The sequence below is a fragment of the Sparus aurata genome, chromosome 18 (genome assembly GCF_900880675.1).
Source record: "Sparus aurata chromosome 18, fSpaAur1.1, whole genome shotgun sequence".
Classification (NCBI taxonomy): Eukaryota; Metazoa; Chordata; class Actinopteri; order Spariformes; family Sparidae; genus Sparus; species Sparus aurata.
In genome coordinates, this window is record NC_044204.1 from 4,972,326 (window position 1) to 4,991,108 (window position 18,783).

General features: G+C 41.7%; 1 protein-coding gene across 4 annotated transcripts in view; it reads left to right on the plus strand.

Moving 5' to 3' along the window:
• The window catches only part of glra1 (glycine receptor, alpha 1), a 114,101-nt gene that overhangs the window by 66,522 nt on the left and 28,796 nt on the right, over positions 1-18,783 (plus strand). For all 4 annotated transcript variants that reach the window (XM_030396987.1, XM_030396988.1, XM_030396990.1 and 1 more), the window contains 3 exons: positions 8,322-8,545; positions 13,902-13,984; positions 15,449-15,586. In XM_030396987.1, coding sequence (XP_030252847.1) covers positions 8,322-8,545; positions 13,902-13,984; positions 15,449-15,586 — 445 coding nt within the window. The remainder of the gene's footprint in view (positions 1-8,321; positions 8,546-13,901; positions 13,985-15,448; positions 15,587-18,783) is intronic.

Here is an 18,783-nt window from a genome sequence, read left to right on the forward strand (position 1 = left end):
ACAAAACAGGGAAAGTAGGTGGCACGTATATGGAAGAAGATGTATAAAGTAAGGGAGGAGGGAAGACACATAGAGAGAGGGGAAAGTACTCCGATAGAGGAAGGGGAGGGTATCCTGATCTGGACTTCCCCAGAACACACAAACACACACACACACACACACACACACATGCACACCTCTGAAAGTATTGCTCTTGTCTCGTTTCAGGTGCATAGCTGAGTAGATAATGAATGTTGTATAATGCTCCGATCCTTAAGCCCTTGTGAACCAAGAAGCGATTTTTCTTCCATGCAAATAAGATTGAATTGTCAGAGCTCAGATGTCACCGGAGCCTGTGATCCGCTCGGTCAGACGGAGCAGCCCATCAATCAAGTGCTGAACGCAGGGTAACCTCTGCATGCTGAATCTGACTTCGCCCACTGAAGACCACAGTCAGTGCTGTTGTTCTAATCTCTCAGCGGGTGGATTAGAAGAAAGAAACAAAGTGGTGAAATAATTGGATTTATCAGGTTTTTATCAAACCAGAAAATCCATTTTAAAGCTCCAGAGGCAACGCAGCACTTTCTCCATGCAGTGGTGGTGTTCGTTGTGGTGTGTAGCTCTTCGCTTTAAGCTTGGACTAAAGTATTTCTCCATCAACACACACACAAACACACACACACACACACACACACACACAGTGCTGCTGGGGCCAGAGCACAGTGATAGATGGAGTCGGTAGAATGGCGCAGTGCATGTTGAAGTCCCGGTGGTACGCGGCTTTATTCCTGTTTCAGCGCTCTCACCGCTCGCTTGCTCACTCACTCTTTCTTTCGCTCTCTCTCTCTCTCCCTCGCACACACACTCACACACATACACGCACACACACACTTAGACAGACACGCAATCCCTTTTCTCATTCCTCATCTGGCTCTTTCACTTGTTTTCTCCCTCCCTTGTTTCTTCTCCTTGAAAGAACACACATGTACCCACAGCAGCCTCTCTCGCTGTAAAACACACACACTTTTAAACCTCAAATGCTTGATCACCTTGTTGTATTTAACACGAAAAAACACACACGTGTTAACATATTTGACGTTTTTAAGAAGTACTAATTGAATAAAGACATTGAATATCTTAAAAAATGGGTTAGGAGGTTAAAAAAACGTATCCTGCTTAATTCCTTTGAAGAACTCGTGATCCATGTTGATCTAACTTATTTTTTGCTATTGGTTAAGCTGAGGACACTGTTATGATTTACAGATCTAATGATAAATATTTTGAAAAGGAGAGATAAGAGAAACTTGGAGTTATCAATATGCAATTCACCCGAAACGTGTATTTTGACAAATACCAGGATCTAAGTTTCATGGTAAAATAAAATTAAAAAAAATTCCTTTTTTCTCCATTATTTTAAAAACAGATAAAAATAGAGGTGTCAGTTATTTTATGAATTGGACCTTTAGGCTGAAGACTTGGCGGTGAAAATGCATGTTTTCCCATTCATTTTATTCGGGCAGTCTGTTTCGGCTGCGGCCGTGTGTGCCACAGGGAGTTCCACAACAAAATGGTGGAAAAGTTGACACTGACATCTTTTGGAGAGACAGAGCCCGACGTCACGTTGCGGAGGCCAATCACATAAACTGGTGATCAGATTATGACCGAAAGTACAGCAGAGTGTAAAGTAATGTGTCGTGTGTAATCACTCAGTTTGGCATTGTGCACCAGATTAAAATCTGTGGATGCTGACGCCAACCCACTGTAGCAGAGGCATGACCGGGCATCATAAGCAGAGTACAACGGGTCAGTAGCAGAGCATGTTCTCTAGCATGGATAAATACTACAGAGGGAACACAACAGACATTTTAACTGTGTAGCGTTAAGTTTCACCCCAGTTTAAAACACAGCATTGATCTGCCACATCCTGGTTGTTTACTGTTATTTTTAATCTGTCGATGAGGAAAAACAATCATTATGAGTTCCAGCATACTAGAAGCAGAAGAATGTAGTAGTTTCATCTTTCATTAAACTGATCAGCGGGGGGTCCCAACACGTCACCCACAAGGACCATGGAGTGACACTCCTACGCCACCGCACCAACCTGCAGCATTGCAGCGAATTAGGCTTGATTTGGTCTACATGTACCCTTGGTCAAACATGAGCTACTGTTTGTGGACTTCACAATCGTATCGCTGCAGATGTACAGTAGCTTAGTACCTCATAGATAGCTTTTACTTTCCCAGGTGTCCACAAAATGATAATTTTCCCATTTGATTCATCACTCAATCTTCTTGGATAATTTTCACTAATTCAGTATATTAAAAATACATCAAAACATGTATGTACGTATATATTCAAATATACAATAATATAATATATAGATATATAATATATAAAAACAACACAAGACTCACACCGCTCCGAGCTAGCCAAAAGGGTGTTAAACCGAGCTAAAGGGTCCGGGTATCGATGTGTCCAACCTCACCATGGTGTGGACCATGGGTACCACACTTCCCCCTCTGCATGACTTATACACCACACGCTGTACCAACAGAGCTAGAAGGATTATCAAGGACCCCCATCACCCCTGCAACAGACTGTTTGTGACCCTCAGGTCAGGCAGACGCCTGCGCTGTCATAAAACACGCACAGAGAGGGTGAGGAACAGTTTTTTCCCCTGCGGCAATCAGAGCCCTGAACTCTGCACTCTGAACAAAACATGTTTTTATTATATTGTATTTTATTGTATTTATTATATTTATTCTATTCTATTGTATTTTACTTGCACTGCATTATATTTTTATTTTTACTTAAATCAAGCACACAAGTACAGTACATGTCACAAAAACATTTCACTGCGCATGAGTATCTGACAAATAAAACCTTTGAATCTCGAATCTTGAATCTCAGAAGTTTCTGTACATCGTTACACTCCTGTGGAGCATAACATTTAGAAACTAGTTTTCCAATCTTGCTGATACAGTATGGTGGTTTTCAAGGACTATAACCCTGGGATCTAGTGTAGTGCTTAATTAATCTATGATTATGAAGATGCGTAACAATATAAAAATATAACAATAATATTTACCACGTCAACACGAAAATGTAATTTAACAGGTTGAATCTGTGTCGTCCAGATCCAGGGTGTGTGTTATTTACATACATCTCGTGCACACTGTAGCATTAAAAACCAGGTGTTATTGCATTGTTACATGAGGAGACCAACCAATCATTTACCAGAATCACCTGAAGATCCAGGCAGAAATTTGCTGTTGTAAATTGATTCGACGGCCCACGGTGCTGCTTTTGAAGCCACACAGTGAAAACAGCCTCCATCTCTCTCAACGCAATGTTGTGTGCGCAGAGCAGATGCGCTGCCATAATGTGTGAGCCTCCGTAACCTCCTACCTCCGCCTCCTCCTCCTCTTCCTACCTGAGCGGCATCCAGGGAGCCGGCAGGATGTTATGACAGGCGTGGAATTAGAATATGGCTGCTGCTGTTTCTGTAGATTTTTTTGGTCTGTATTGTTGTTGTTGGGAGGAAGGGGAAGAAGACGAGGAGGAGGAAGATTGCAGTCTTTCATGCGTGGTTTACTGCCTGAGTTTAATACATGCTGAAATGAGTTTGGTATTGTGTAAGTACAGCATTTCTTGTGCTAATGGTTTCATAGCAGCGTGGCGGTGCTGGATGGTAATTTCAGGATCGCACTTAACAGTCCAACGGCCTTATGTTAAACCATGAGTATGAACCTACAGACGATTCCCCATTTTTTACTGCACATATGCCGACGTCCTGCAGCAGTTTACCTCCGTCCTCAGGAGGAGGAAATGCTCTGGATGTGACCTCCTCAACAGCATTCTTTTATACACCTTGAATGAGTCGTCAAATCGCTGCAATTCTAAATCGTTCCCTGAAATCATAAACTCACTCTTTGAATTACTTTCCCTTCATTTGAGTCTTAGAATGCGGCCCCATCCTTCCCCACGTGTCTCTTTGAAGCACTTAATGTGCATCCATCTGACCTATGAAGCCGAGGTTTTATGGACCAGAAGACATCCGCAAGCTGACCAATTAAAAAGAAAAAGATTTAAAGCCCCATCTGTGATCTGCGTGTAGATGAAATAGTCCAGACATTAATATCAGTGGACAATATAAATTAGAGGTGCAATTTATAAATTCAGTGTATTATAAACATCCCTGCAATCAGCGAATATAAATATATGTTGCATTTTCTGACCCGATAAAAGGTTTGTTTTCAAGTTACATTTGTAAAATGTGTATAAAAAAGGACAGATTTGAGATTTTGAGCAGTTGGAAAGTGCAAAATGTAAATCCACCCCGAGAAAATACATTACTCAAATCTTCAGGGTCAGAGAGTGAGGAAGGAAGTTGGCTATGAAGACTAAAGGTAACGTGGATGAAATTTAAAAAGCATCACTTCATCTTCGAACATTTGTGCCCGGGTCACATCAGGTAGATTTTCATCAGCAATGGTTCTCTCACAGTGAACTTGTGCCTGGCATTTCTCGCAAGTGTTTATTTGCCCCTAATGCCAGATTACTTTACTCTACATTAGTCGTACGATAGCGAATAAACAGCCGTATCGAGGAGGGGTGTGTGTGTGTGTGTGTGTGTGTGTGTGTTTGAATTCAGGTGAACCTCTGACTAAATACAGCACTCAGCAAAGACTCTGGCTCCCTCTCTTCATTTTCCCCTCTCCTCTCTCTAATTTTACGTTCATGAAGTACATTTCCCCTTCAGCTCCCATCAGCAGTCAACATTACAGAACATAAACACCCGACAATGGAGGTCACCTCCGCGGTTCACTGCTACAGTCAGGTTGATAAATGGGATGGAAGATAAATCCACTTTTCAAAGTAATCTCTGAGCTCTCCTCCTGGTGGGAAATGGCTCAGGATCAGATCAGAATCTGGTGTGACACCAGGTGTTTACACCTCCCAAAGGTCTGAATCTGCACCAGAGGAGAAGCACCGCTCAGCCCTCCCTACACAACACTCGGAAACCGCCTTTGGTTTGGTTTGATTGAGAGACCTCTAGTATTGTATTGTATTGTATGAATTAGTCAACTATGGAAAAAATCATGGTTAGGGTTAATAACGAGGTGGAGGTTAGTTGCGGACCCACCTCGCTGGAAACACTGGTGCAGAATTATCATAAGTTCATAAAGCTGAATTCATGGGTTGCTGGACTGAAAAAAAAAAAACATTTATAGATTGAACTAATTTAAACATTTTAGGCCATGAATTATTTAATTTGCAGGCATGAATTAATACTACTGCGGATTTCCAGTTTGAAAGAAAATGTGAATAATTCAAAGAAAGCAACAATTAAAGTTTGATGTTCCTGTCGGTGGCTCAGAGAGTTTAAAGTCTTTAATACTGCAATTTCAAAAGAAACTGCTAGCTTGTAGCAGATTGATGAACAGTAATGCTGCTTTGTTTACAATAACGCACAAACCTGTTTCATTAAATGCCACCCAAAAAGAGCTGTGACTGATATTAATGCGGGAGAGATGCGTCAGAAATGGATCGAGTTGAAGCCGTTTTCATGGTGGATAGTACTGATGAGGGACAGGTGTGTCCAGCTGCAGCTGCAGGACGGAGGGTTTGTTGTCAGGGAAGTAAAGAAACACGTGCCGAAGGGTCCAGCGACATCGCGACAATTAGCTTCTGTTAAACGCCAGACTGGTGTGATCACTGGTTTCATGATTATCTTTGTCCACAGCAAAGCCATTTGTGCTCGGCTGTTGCTCTGCCTGAGCCGGAGTCAGACCGCAGGCGGGTTTATGACTGATGATGCTCATTCCTCTCCTCTGTATTACCTTGTTCCCTCTCTTCATCAACACTCCTCCTCTCTGGACCATTTCAGGTTATTCATCAAATTCAGAAGAGACTACTTCACGGAAGGTCAAGCTCATTTGTTTCATGTGAGATATTTAGTGTAATAAACAGTGATAAACGGTGAAGGGCTCTCACTGAGGCTGATTGCCATGTGACTGTATTCCACACACACTCACTTGGTCGTTTAAATGCCACCCGCTGGGGCTGCTGGCATGGCCGTACATCGTCCCTGCGATGCATTTCTGCTACGCCACGCGGCTTAATGATGGCTGCAGCCTGGCCGCAGTGGCCGAGCTCCATATTCCGAGAATAATTGACAATTAGAGGGATGGAGGAGCGAGCTAAATGCCACCCTGAGCTGAATAAAGAAACTGTGAGATGGAGAGCGGGGCGGTGGAGGTTATACAATAAACCTCAGAGGGAGCAACAGTTAATATCTTCTACCTGGATCGATTCTTAATTCCAGCCAAGCTTAACCCAATTCTGCTTCTGTCCCTCAAAACAACAGCTGGAGTGGTGAGGGAGGACCGGACAAAATGTCTGACACCACAGGTCTTTCATCAAAATGCTTTAACAAACAATGTCCGTGTTTCCTTGACACATTTTTCAGTCACTGTTTTGAAAGTTCTTTGTTGTTTCTTGAAACTGTCCGCTCAAGGAAAAATGATTTGTTTCAACGAAAGCACCAAAATGACATCCAAGCAACACGTCCTTAAATTCTTTCCCTAACACTAAACAAGTCATTTTGAATAAACTCAGACTTTAAAGAAAACAAAACGTAACCTCCTGGAGAAATAAAAGATGATTAAGACCTATCTACAGGTCACCAAATACTGGCACCAACCCAGAGCGTATGTAGGTATGAAGGGATGAGTTTGTTTTGAATGAAATTTTCCAAAATTCTCCATCACTTGCAAAACTGTTCTAAGTCTCTAAATCTCTATTTTGCCCTCACAAAGATAGAAGTTTGGACCGACACACACAAATGTGTAGGAGATGTATTGATCTTCTATCTGTTAAACAGTGAAAGGTCAAGGGTAGGTATATTTCCGCGCTGCACTCTGGATTTAACCTCCAGTCGACTCCGATTCCAGCTGGATGAAACCTTTTAAAACCTAAACTGAACACCGGGATCTTTGAATCGTTGATTTAGATAGATTTAGATAGTAAAGATCCGAGTTTTCACTGAGTCAAAAGTCAAACCTTCCACTGCAGTCGTACAGAAGATACACAAAGAGGTGCTGACGTCGCTGCGCATGGAGTCAAAGTTTCATCTTTCGTTCCCCAGCAATACACCCTCCTTATTTCAACAATCTCAAAATCCAACAGAAGCGCTTGTTATTATCTCTTCTCTGATGCGTCTGTGATTGTGTACATTCAGCCCGCGGGCCTCGCCTTTGAAGAACGCTCCGCCGCCTTCTATCTTCCGTTCATCTATCCCTCTCACTGTCTTCCTCCTGTATCTCTCCATCTCCCTGTGTAAGACAAAAGACGTAGAGCAGCAGCCCGACGACCTTCCGCTTTGTACCAACTCTCCACACATCCATCTGCCTGTCTGTGCGTCCCTCTATCCCTGCCAGCTTCTCTTTTCATGTGGCTTGACTGTTTTGATTTGTAATGATAACCCTAATCCTTAAGAACAGCTTCATCAATCAGACGGAAGCAAACATAAGCCTCCAAGAACAAGGGGAAAAATGAGAATAGAAAAGCCAAAAGCGAGGTGGACTCTTCCAGGCCGCTCTCTGGCTCACAGGCTGTAAAAGATCTCAGATGTGGCTCGAGGCCACAGCTCGGCCGCGATCAGTAAAATCTCGTACATTCACATAAAGCAGAGAATGACATATGGATGAAGACCCATAACCACCTGCTCATCCATCCGCAAAAATCCTGTCCATCACTCCATCTCTACATCTGCCGGCAACCGTCGATCCGTTCCTCCGTATGGAGTTACAGCATCTTGAGTCAGCAGTGCGGTGACCCTTGACGAGCCTTTTTTTTTCCCTCCCTCTCTCTCTTTCTCATCCCTCCCTTTTCTTTTAAAGGGAACATCTCCCTGCAGAAACATTTTCCATCTGTCTGTCCAAGGTGTTTCAAGGATTTCTGTTTTAGAACTTTTGCTGTTTTGTTTGTAATTTCATTTCTCTGCCGAGTGAGACCTCAAGAGAATGTAGCTGTGGTAAAAGAAAAAAAAAATAATAACAGTGGGAGTGTTAGCTAAAAGATGGGAGATTGTACAAGTCAAGAAAATGCAAAACCGGTCATCTGTGTGTCTGCTGCAGCTGTTATCACAGAAAGAAAATCACGCGTTTTCTGCTGTCGACCAGTGCTTTTACACATATCGATATTAAACTGGGTTGAAAATAGAAAAAGCTTTTAAGGGTGAAGGGTGAATCTGACATCCATCCGTCCATCCATCGCTGCAGAGCAGATGTAGCAGCCTTTCAGTCTCTGACTCATCTGTACTCTGTGTCCCTTCTCAGGACTACAGAGTGAACATCTTCTTGAGACAGCAGTGGAACGACCCTCGGCTGGCCTACAGCGAGTACCCCGACGACTCGCTGGACCTTGACCCCTCTATGTTGGACTCCATCTGGAAACCTGACTTGTTCTTCGCTAACGAGAAGGGCGCCAACTTCCACGAGGTCACCACCGACAACAAGCTGCTACGCATCTCTAAAAACGGCAACGTGCTCTACAGCATACGGTGAGTGGAGGAAGTGTGAGGTTTCGGATGCCAACTGTGAATAAAGCCTGCTCGGTGTGCTGATTACCACGGCATGGACACATCTAAATTTTCCTTGAAAATATACGAAATAGAAAAAAATACTTAGAATACTTGTTGAATAATATTTTTTGTCAGCCTAATAGGAAAGGAAAGATCATGCACGTTTGTGCATGTAATACTGATGTCAAGGTTTTTTGTATTTAACTAGGTCAGATTTTCTGTCAACCAACAATTTCTGTTATTTCCAACTCATTCAAAAGCTCAGACCAGCAGGATTATGCTGTTACACGTCATCAGTGTCCTTCACTTATTCATTTAAAATTTTTCCATTTTGCTTGAATGATCAACACGAAAGCTGTCTATTCAGGGCTGAAAAGTTTAGGCACAAGGCCCAAAACAACACCAATAAAGCTGTGAAATGGGGGAGTATTGAAATTACATGATTGTCCTTTCTGATAACTTCAGTGCTCCCCAACCTAAAAAACACAGGAGCCTCCTGGACAAGTTAAACAATTTAAACTGTAAGTTTATGTTACAGCAATTCTTCCAACTGTGCCATCATCCAGATTTGACGATCAAAAGAAAAACACTCTATTTTACAATGTCAAACACATGCTGCCTCCAGCTTCTTAAACGTGAAGGAGGATTTGCTGATTTTCTTTGTTAGTTATGACAGTGAATTAGGTTTTGGACTGTTGGTTGAACAAAAGAAGCAACTTGTAGATGCCACTCTAGGCTCTGGGGAATCGTTAATCGTGAACATTTTCGGCAGATTCATTGATAAAGGGAAATAAAATGATGAGTTGCAGCCCTGAGCTGAAGGCAAAAATTTCATGCAGCTGTAAAACCACAGCGCACGCTGGTGCAGTCTGACTGTACAATGACCATTTAGAAGAGATATAGCTGTAATAGAAAAAGTTCTGAGTCATAGACGGAAGGAGAGAGGTTGTAAGTTTGGAGGTTATATTGAAACAATCAGTTATAAATCCATGATTGAAGACAGAAAGTGACTCTGCTGCTCTGACTTCCTGTTTATTGCATTCCAGCGGCCTTCATCCTCAGCTTTGAGGCGCTCTTATTGCCTCAAAGTTGGAGGTTTTTATTTCCTTCAGAGCTCGACTTCCTACCTTTTTTTTTTTTTTTCTATCTCCAAGACATCCCATTCAAGGCTGTCAAGAGTTATAGCCACCTTCCACCGATGAACCTTTTAGCCTGCCGGTGTCTCCACCTCCTCCTCCTCCTCTTCCTCGCTTTTATTGCCTCTGCTCAGGGGCGAATGAGAGAGCGCTGCAGCAGCCATGGTAATCTACTCAGCCCGTTAGTATTCCAGCAGCGCGTCCGATCCGTTATCAACCTCAGTTTTCACCTTCATGTCCAGCAGCGGGGGGAGGAGGGGGTGCAGGAGTGAGATTGGTTCTTTATAAATATCGTCAGAAAAAGGGATGAACCCTGCGCTCCCCCTCTGTCGCCTCCATTTTTTAACTTGACACCATCAGAATGAACCCTGCATTGATCAGCTTGATCTCAAAGGCGACGAGGCGGATCGGGATATTAAACCTTCGAGGGGGAAGGAGGAGAAAGTGGGTCTTGTAAATGTTGTTTACTCTGTTTCTTGATGTTTATCGTTCGACAGTAGAGCGGTACGAGGAGTCAAGACCGATGGCCGTGTCCCCTCTGAGATGAAAGTGACATTCTTGAGATTACATGTAGTCCAATCTTCACTGCCGGGCTAGCTCTGAAATGATTTGTGGTCCTGTTTGTGCTCGCGGAGCGCTATATCAAAAGGAAAGACCAAGATACTCTCATTTCAAGACTTGCAAAATGCGTCATGTCTCTTAAAACAAGTTGCTCCCAAAACATTACTTGCAGTGAAGAATCAAATCATTTTTGTTTTGCCCGCTAGCAGACTGCTAGTTGATTGGATAAAGCCAAATTTCTTCTTTTGTAGAAGGAAATCGATGCTATTCTCTAGTTGTCTTATCCCAACGCTGCATATTTAAGTTAGCCCGTCATTGTGAAAGGAAAGTCATGAAATTCTGTTTCGGTCCCGCCTTAGTAATGCGGATCGTGGAGGAAAAACTCTATAAAGCTCTCGGCATGTAAAACGAGCACTTAGGCGTCACGACGCAGCAGACAGACAGAGAACCACAGAGCTGAATCTGCTCTATGAGAAAGCGGGACATCTGTGGAGGCCACCTCGTGCGTAATCCATATTCAGCATCCTGTCAGCGTCTAACAGCGATGTGCAGATGCGGCAGAGTTTAGAGCCGACCGGACGTGTGTTGTAGCAGCGGTGTCCCGTTTGAGCAGAACAGGCGGACTGAGTGTGTGCAGAGAAATCATCTCTTGTCACGACGACAACCTGCTGACAGCTGGAATTCTGAAAAACAAAAAAGGAAGCTGGAGTTTTTTTTTGCATCACAGTATACCATACAGAAACCAACACAGCCTTGCAATCGCATTGTGGGAGTTATTTGCAGCGTCTCTCACCAATCAGATAAAAAAGAGAAAAAACCTCATCACAAGGTCCATTAGTATCTGTTCTGGAGCTTTCATGTCACATGGTCTTCATCAGCAGACTTATGTAGGTGTGTAGATTCAGAGAGACTATTAGAGAAGAGACAAACCCTTTCAGAAGCAGGGAAGGTGATTCTGGAGAAAAGATGTTGACGGTTGAGTCCCTTCATGAGGTCGTCGAATTCTTTGGGTTGAAATCAGGCTCTGACCCAGTTCTGACCCAAAGCACTGGTATGCTACGACCCACACTAACAAGAATCGCTCTCGGCAGAAACATTAGATATTAAACTCTAAATTAAAGTGCTCTGGTGGGAAGAGCTGACTGCTGGACTGAGACGTAAAAGAAGTTGTTGTCACGAAACCATGCAAGTGTTTTGCAGAAGTTTAACCTGTGGGGGGAAAACCTTATTTTCAGTCAAAAGTCACAAAACGTTTGAAGCTTTTTTGGTCAGATTTGGCTGGTGATTCTATACCTGCAGTTTTTATTTCATTTTTTGGCTCTCTTCATGTATATTTAAATAGGGGCCTGGTATGAAATAACTGCATGTGGGTGTTGCCAAGGTGGCTGCCCAGTGACCACTGGGCTTAAAAGCTGAGTTTCATAATTCATTCTGCAAACGAGCGAAATTAGAATCATGTCATATGAAAGCTCCAGGACAGCTGCTTAATGGACCCCGCAATAGGATGTTTTCACAAATTCAGTGATGTTTAGGAAGTCCGAGTCTTCAGTTATTGCATTTATGTTTCTTATTACTGGCATTTAACAAATTGCACAATATACTATCAGCTAACTGAAAAATAATTGATATTGAAAATAAATCTTTGGTTTCAACAATTTATTTTGAAAGTACAGATGATTACATCTGTCTGTGTAATTTTAGATAAATAGCTGCAAAAACGAATCTAGTAACAATGAATATTGAGGTCTAATGGATCCTGTGGAGCAGTAATAATGTCTGAGAATGTTTTGTTTTTTTTCAAATGGCAAATATCTCATTTTAAAATGAAAGTCTTTAATGCTAGTAATGCATCATATGGGTTATGAAAGAGTTTTTTCATTCATTTCTGGGAAAAGTTGCCTTTCTCAGAGACACATTCCCTCCATGACAGCAGTAATTAATTTTGGTGGCAGAGACTCAGAAAACGAATGTGTCACTGCGACGTGGGACCAGCTGCCCCAAACGTTTTCATTTTCAAAGTTTCACGGCTCAGCCTTGCATGAAACAAGATTCATTCCCACGTTACTGCACGCCGGCACGGCTACAGGTTTTAGTCCTCCAACAGAGAAGAAGACGCGCTGCGGTCTGCAGGGGAACTGTGACCCTGCACCTCCTGTGTGATGTCCCATTGTGATAATCAGTATTAGAGAAGTTACTTAGAGAAATCCATCTTCATTTCGGGATGCAACGAATATCTATTGAATATCTTTTTATTAAATGATTAAGGTACTGTTCTCAGTGTTCTCTTCCTTGTTGCTGTCAACAAACAAACAACAAATCCCAAATTTCCTTGTCTGTTTTAGTTTTCTCATGTTTTTTGTTGACAATGAGAAAAAAATAGGAAAAGTTTCACAAGATTTATTCAATCTGTCTCTCAGTGCTTTAGGATTCTCCCTTCGTGGTTGTGTTACTCAGCTCCAAGCCCATTGGTTCCTACTGAATATATACATCTTTAAATGAAGGCTCAGTAATTTCCTGATCAGCGTTCAATGTAGTTTTTAGCAAAAGCTGCAGGAGGAGTCAGGAAGAAATTGTGCATTTGTTCGAGCTTTGGATTTGTAAATATGTTTATTTCCTTGTCTGTTTTAGTTTTCTCATGTTTTTTGTTGACAATGAGAAAATACAGGAAAAGTTTCACAAGATTTATTTAATAATTTTCCATCACGTATTCTGTCTAAAAAAGCAATAAGGATTAAAGAGCTCCATCAAACCCAACGGTGCTCTTTACACTGCGTTTGTGTTTCACCGGTAGTCAAAAGCCAAAAGGAATTAACAAGTCAACAAGTATTGTTTTAAAATCCATGTTTTGCAGAAGCAGCAAATCCTCACATCTGAGCTTAAACAAGAGCATTCAAGGCATTTATTATTTTCAAATTTGTTTTCATCATCACATTATTTGAATTACACTTTTGTCAAAAGGTGCATGCACACAGATTAATATTCCACTTATCATCAGAATGATAACTCCATCAGATTAAACATGCGTCATGTAACCGCCTCAATCAGAAGGATCTGAATGAATGTTCAATTAGATCAAGAGAAGTGGTGTTGACCTGATACCACTTAACCGTGTTAACACTTAACCTGATTCTCTCTGGCTGAAATACATATGTTTATTCAGAGCATGCTTGTTTCATGCAGAGATAATATAAGGGGATGTTGCTCCTGGGATCTGAGATTCTTTTAGGATCTCAAAACAAAAAGTTTGAAGAATTGTAAAACGCCTCGATGGTTGACAGGCTCAAAATTGTTTTATTTTCTCAATAAAGTTGCTCTAAAAAGGTCTTCTTTTGGTATATGTTTTAGAAGATTTGATGCTTAACCATTGGTGTAACTACTTTGCACATGTCAGAAAGTAAAAAAAAAATTACTGTGGGCCATGTAAACAGACTTATTACTGCAGTGACGACATTGAAATAACTGATAATATTAAGATAACTATTTGTTTTTATCAATTTCAAGCACGTGCTGATCTGTTGCGGTTCAGTTTGCTCGCCTGGCGCTGCTTGTTGAGAACACTTATAAAGCTCCGGATAATCCTCTTATACTAAGTGAAGCTGCGCGTGTGTGTGTGTGTTCCTCTGTGTGTATGTTTGCAGAATAACACTGATCCTGGCCTGTCCCATGGATCTGAAGAACTTCCCTATGGACGTCCAGACCTGCATCATGCAGCTGGAGAGCTGTGAGTGATCACACACACACACACACACACACACACACACACACACACACAGGGTCAGGGGTGTATCAGTCGATCAGTCAGTGAGCAGCTGGCAGGGGGAGAGATATGATATAGATTTCTCTGTGGCCTTTTCATTCTTCCTCTCAGACGTGAGGAGACTCACAGAACCACGAGCCGAAGTTCAAAGACTTCCGTTCTTCTGTTCTCGTACGACGGGTCGGCGATCGTCAAGGAAAGAAAGCACAATACAACAGTCAGTGGGAGCAGACTGAGGCTGCTGTCAGCTCTGATGTAACGCTTTCAAACAGAAGCGACATAGGCTGAAGAGCTTCATAATGTCACAGTCTGACTCACACGCAGTCATGTTCCTAACCTCAGGGCCGATATTAGTGTTACACTCGAGGTAACTCTTCAGTCGTCAGGCCTGGAAACGTCATGGTAAGTCGGCGGTGATTACCAAACAACATGTTTGAGAAGTCTTTGACATCGGCCCCAAAATGAGCACAGAAATGAATTTAATGAAAATGACCCCGACGTGATTTATTAATAATATTGTACTGTTTTCCAATTAGAACTTCATATGTAGCTTAACTTCTGCGGATCACTTCTGCTGACCACCTAGAGGTTCCCCTCAGCAGGCCACTAAACTTACATTGAAATTGGGTGACTGTCACTTTTACCAAAGCCACACAGCACAGGACTCCACAGGACTCCCTCAGAGGTCTTACGTCCATGTCTTGACAGGTCAGAGCTGTTTTGGCTGCACAAGGGGAACCATCACAATATCAGGCAGGTGGTCATAATGTCGTGCCTGGCCGGTGTGTATAACTGGGCAGCTTATAATGATACATTGTCATTAAATATTTTGTAGTAACAATCTGAGTCCGCAAAGTAACTAATCAAATGGAAATACTTGTAAAGCGCATTACTTGAGTTAATGTACTTAGAAACTATAGCGTAGATTCATTTTATCTTCATTTCTGTTCCTTCTCTTTTCCCTTTGAACTGTTTCTCTTTTTCCATTTTATTGCTCTCTTTCTTCCATCCTTTCTTACCTACTTCATTATTTATATTCAACTATCATTACTTTTCTTTGCTCTTCCCGTGCCTCCAACTGATCTGAAGCAAGAAAAGTTAAGAGAAAAAAAAAAGAGTTATGAGATGACACTTAACCAATGTTGGTCTTTTTATACAATTCATTTTTTCTGTTTTAATACATTTTACTGCTGAAATGACCACATTGCCTGAAATACACTTGTGAGCCAACAGACAGATTACGGTTTGCATTAAAATGGTCCTTTAATTTGACAAACCCTGCAGGGGGTTGGACCTCTCGCTGGGTGAGCCTGCACCCCGACCACAGACAGACAGATCATCTTCCTCTTCAGGGGAAGAGGAGTGAAATAAATGACCCACACAGAGTTGAAATCAGTCTAACCTCCTGCTCCCTCCTCTCTCCTGCAGTCGGCTACACCATGAACGACCTCATATTCGAGTGGGACAAGAAGGGAGCCGTGCAGGTGGCCGACGGGCTGACGCTACCTCAGTTCATACTCAAAGAGGAGAAGGACCTGCGCTACTGCACCAAACACTACAACACAGGCGAGTGGGGAGACAATTAGATATGGCCTCTGACAGTTTGTTTTTGATGATTTCGCTCCATTTCTCTCCTCCGTCAGTTGGCTATCGCAGTTTCCATGGTTTCCAATCTGATCTGTTTAACTCTCTGCCTCTGTGGAGTCGTAAAAGTCGTATTTTTTCAACACAAGTGAAAAAATCTACGACTGCAGAGACAATACAAATCAACTACTTACTTGTTTTTTGTGAAGATTAGTTTTTCTCTTAGTCGTCTACACAAGCATATTTATTGCTAACACTTTGTTTTGCTGTACTTTTCCAAGATGCTTCCTGAAACAAGATGTACCTCTCCACGGATACATATGAGATCTGAGACAGTGGTTAGACTTTATCAGATTGTGTTCTTTTCCTTAAATAAACTCCAGCAACTATGTATTTGTAATCTAAATTTGTAAACTGTATTTTCTATAACAATTTAATAAATTGTAAGCTTCCCTGGAGCCAAATTCACGACACAGGTCACAAAGAACCAGGGACACTGAATGCAATGATTGCATATCCTGTTCTACCATGTTCACAGTTACACAAAACATCCAAAAGATTAAAAAATATTTGCATATTCAGCTGACCTGCTGGACTGTGACTGAGTTTATACTCCAGCACAAATCCATTTTTCCGCAAATCCAGATTGATTTTAGGAAGTCCGGACAGCAAACAAACACATGAAATGTGATTTTGCAAATCAAATCAGCCACATTTGGTGCTGATTTGAAATGCAAAATTGATTTCTACAGATGCATCTCAGTCCAGATGCTCTGGCCGCTCATATCGGATCTGAAAGCATCTTTTGTGTCACTCACAACGTGACACACACAACAACAGCGTCCAGTCCGGAGAGAAGGAAGCGCGTCAGAACAACAGTCCATGAATAAACTGTCTGCTCTGCGACTTCACCTCGTGATTGATAGGAGAACGAGGTGATGAATCGCCATTTCTCATGTCCTCCTGTAGGACAGCCGCGTCCCCAGCGTACGTAGTGGCGGACATGTTGATTATGTCCGCAGACAAAATCCCACCTGATCACTCCCACGTAACAGTGCGGACACTCCGTCTTCCAGATATGATTAGAGAAACAAATCAGATTTGCCTGCAGTCTGAACATAGCCTAAAAAACTCTAAACTAGCAGATAACTGGAATTAATCGGTACTAATTGATTGATGTCTTAATTTTCCTGTACCGAATTAGGCCCTTTCTTCCAGGAAGCCTCAGGAGTGCAGCTGACAGATGTGATAACATAAAGCTATAGAGGATCCAAGATGTTATAAATCAGGAAACAAGACTTTTAGGCCACAATGATAGAAACAAAAAAATACTAGAAAAATATTCTGCGGTGCATTTTTATCTGAATGTAGAATATGTTCATATTGCCTTCCTCTATGAGGTAATGTAGACTGAGAGTCTACAGGTAGCCGCTGGTGTGTAGGTGGACATGTTGAGATGCTGTATGATCAGTGACAGTGTCAGCAGCAGCACTGACAGCACAAGTACAGCACCATAATCAAAAGGGTGCGTTTGATATATGTTGCAGTGGGAGGAGTGTGCCATGTGAGTGCAGCCTGTTGCTCAGCTGTCGTGTTTGAAGCAGCGATGGGGTGAACATGTTGTTGACGCGAGAAATGTAAAGGAGCAAAACCCATCTCTGCTCCCATTTTTCTTTGTGTCTTGCCTTTACACTCTCCTGTGTTCCTCCTTTACTTTCCACAGTGTTTCTCCCCTGCTTTTGCTTTTTTAAATGAAAGGCAGAAAAATAATAAAACACTTGGGTTTTCTTTTGTATTTGAATAGCAAAAGGGGGAGTGAAAGGGGACAGGGGGTTACGAGAGACAGGGAAATAAAACAGGATTCAAGAGGAAAAATGGATGTTTCTCTCCAGTGAAGAGAGAATTTGTCAATATTCAGACTTGGCAAATATTCTCTGAAATTACAATAAGAGAGGGAGATGTGAAAAATGTCTGCCTTGAGACTCGGCTGAAGCGCTGCATGAGTGCATGAGTCACAGTCAGAATTTAGTATTTATTAAAATGTGTGAAATGAGAAAATGACAGCGGAATACTACACTGAAATGGTTATATCATATTCCCAAAATATATTTTTCCTTTCTTTAAAATGTCGTGAAACTTTTAGTGATAAACAAAGCACCACAGGCTGCAAAGTTTGTTTCAGAAACAAACTCAGAGTAGTTTATTTTTCTCATTTAAAGTTTTAGTATTTATGCATATTCGCAACAAATATAACACAACACAAAATTCACTTTAAATGTTAGGATTCCCTTAGACAATGCATTGCAGGGGGTAAAAGAAGAGAAGAAATGGTAAAAAAAAAAAAAAAGGATGAGAGTGGAGAAATAAGTAAAGGTATGAAGATAAAATGATAATGTGAATCAATTGGAGGAGAATGTACAGTCTTGGGGGGGGGGGAAGAAATGGGCAAAAGACACAAATAGAGAAAGAATTGCATCAGTGATGTGAGAAGGAAGCTGACAAACGGCAGAAATAAGTGAGAGCAGCAGAAATCAGAAAAGAGACGAGCAAGGAGAATCTAGCAGAGGACGGGGACGGCCGCCACGCTCTGTTTCTCCCTCCAGGTCCTCCAAGTGTGGCTGAAAACCATCTGTCCAGTCCACCATTCTTACACTCCAGAGAAAACACAAAACATATATAGATATATAGATAGCTGAGGAGCTGGCTGGCTGAAATAGACAGACTGTCAATAGAACTGGAATGGATTTTTTTAAATATTTTCGCTCTCCTGCAGAAAGGCACTGTGACAAAACAGAATATCTGAGAACATCACCTGTTTTGGGTCTCAAGAGTTATTTTATTTTCATATGAAAATAATCCTGATCTTCTAGAGAGTTCCAGAAAAAAGTTGGAAGCTTTATGAATTTTTAAAATGCACATACTAGTCTTCATATGATAATTTTTTTCTTTAAATATTGTGACCTATATGCCTTTATTTCTTAAATCACAATATAACATGTTATATCATGCTTTTACCCTAAAATTACCTTCATTATTCTTCAAATATTAAATAGATATTCCCCAAACCATTGTTACTTTATCCCCAAAACTCAGGTTGTTCAGTTATCCTTGCCTACATTATGTCCCATCCAACATCCACAGAACTGGAAACAGGTCCCCAACTCCAAAATACCAAACCA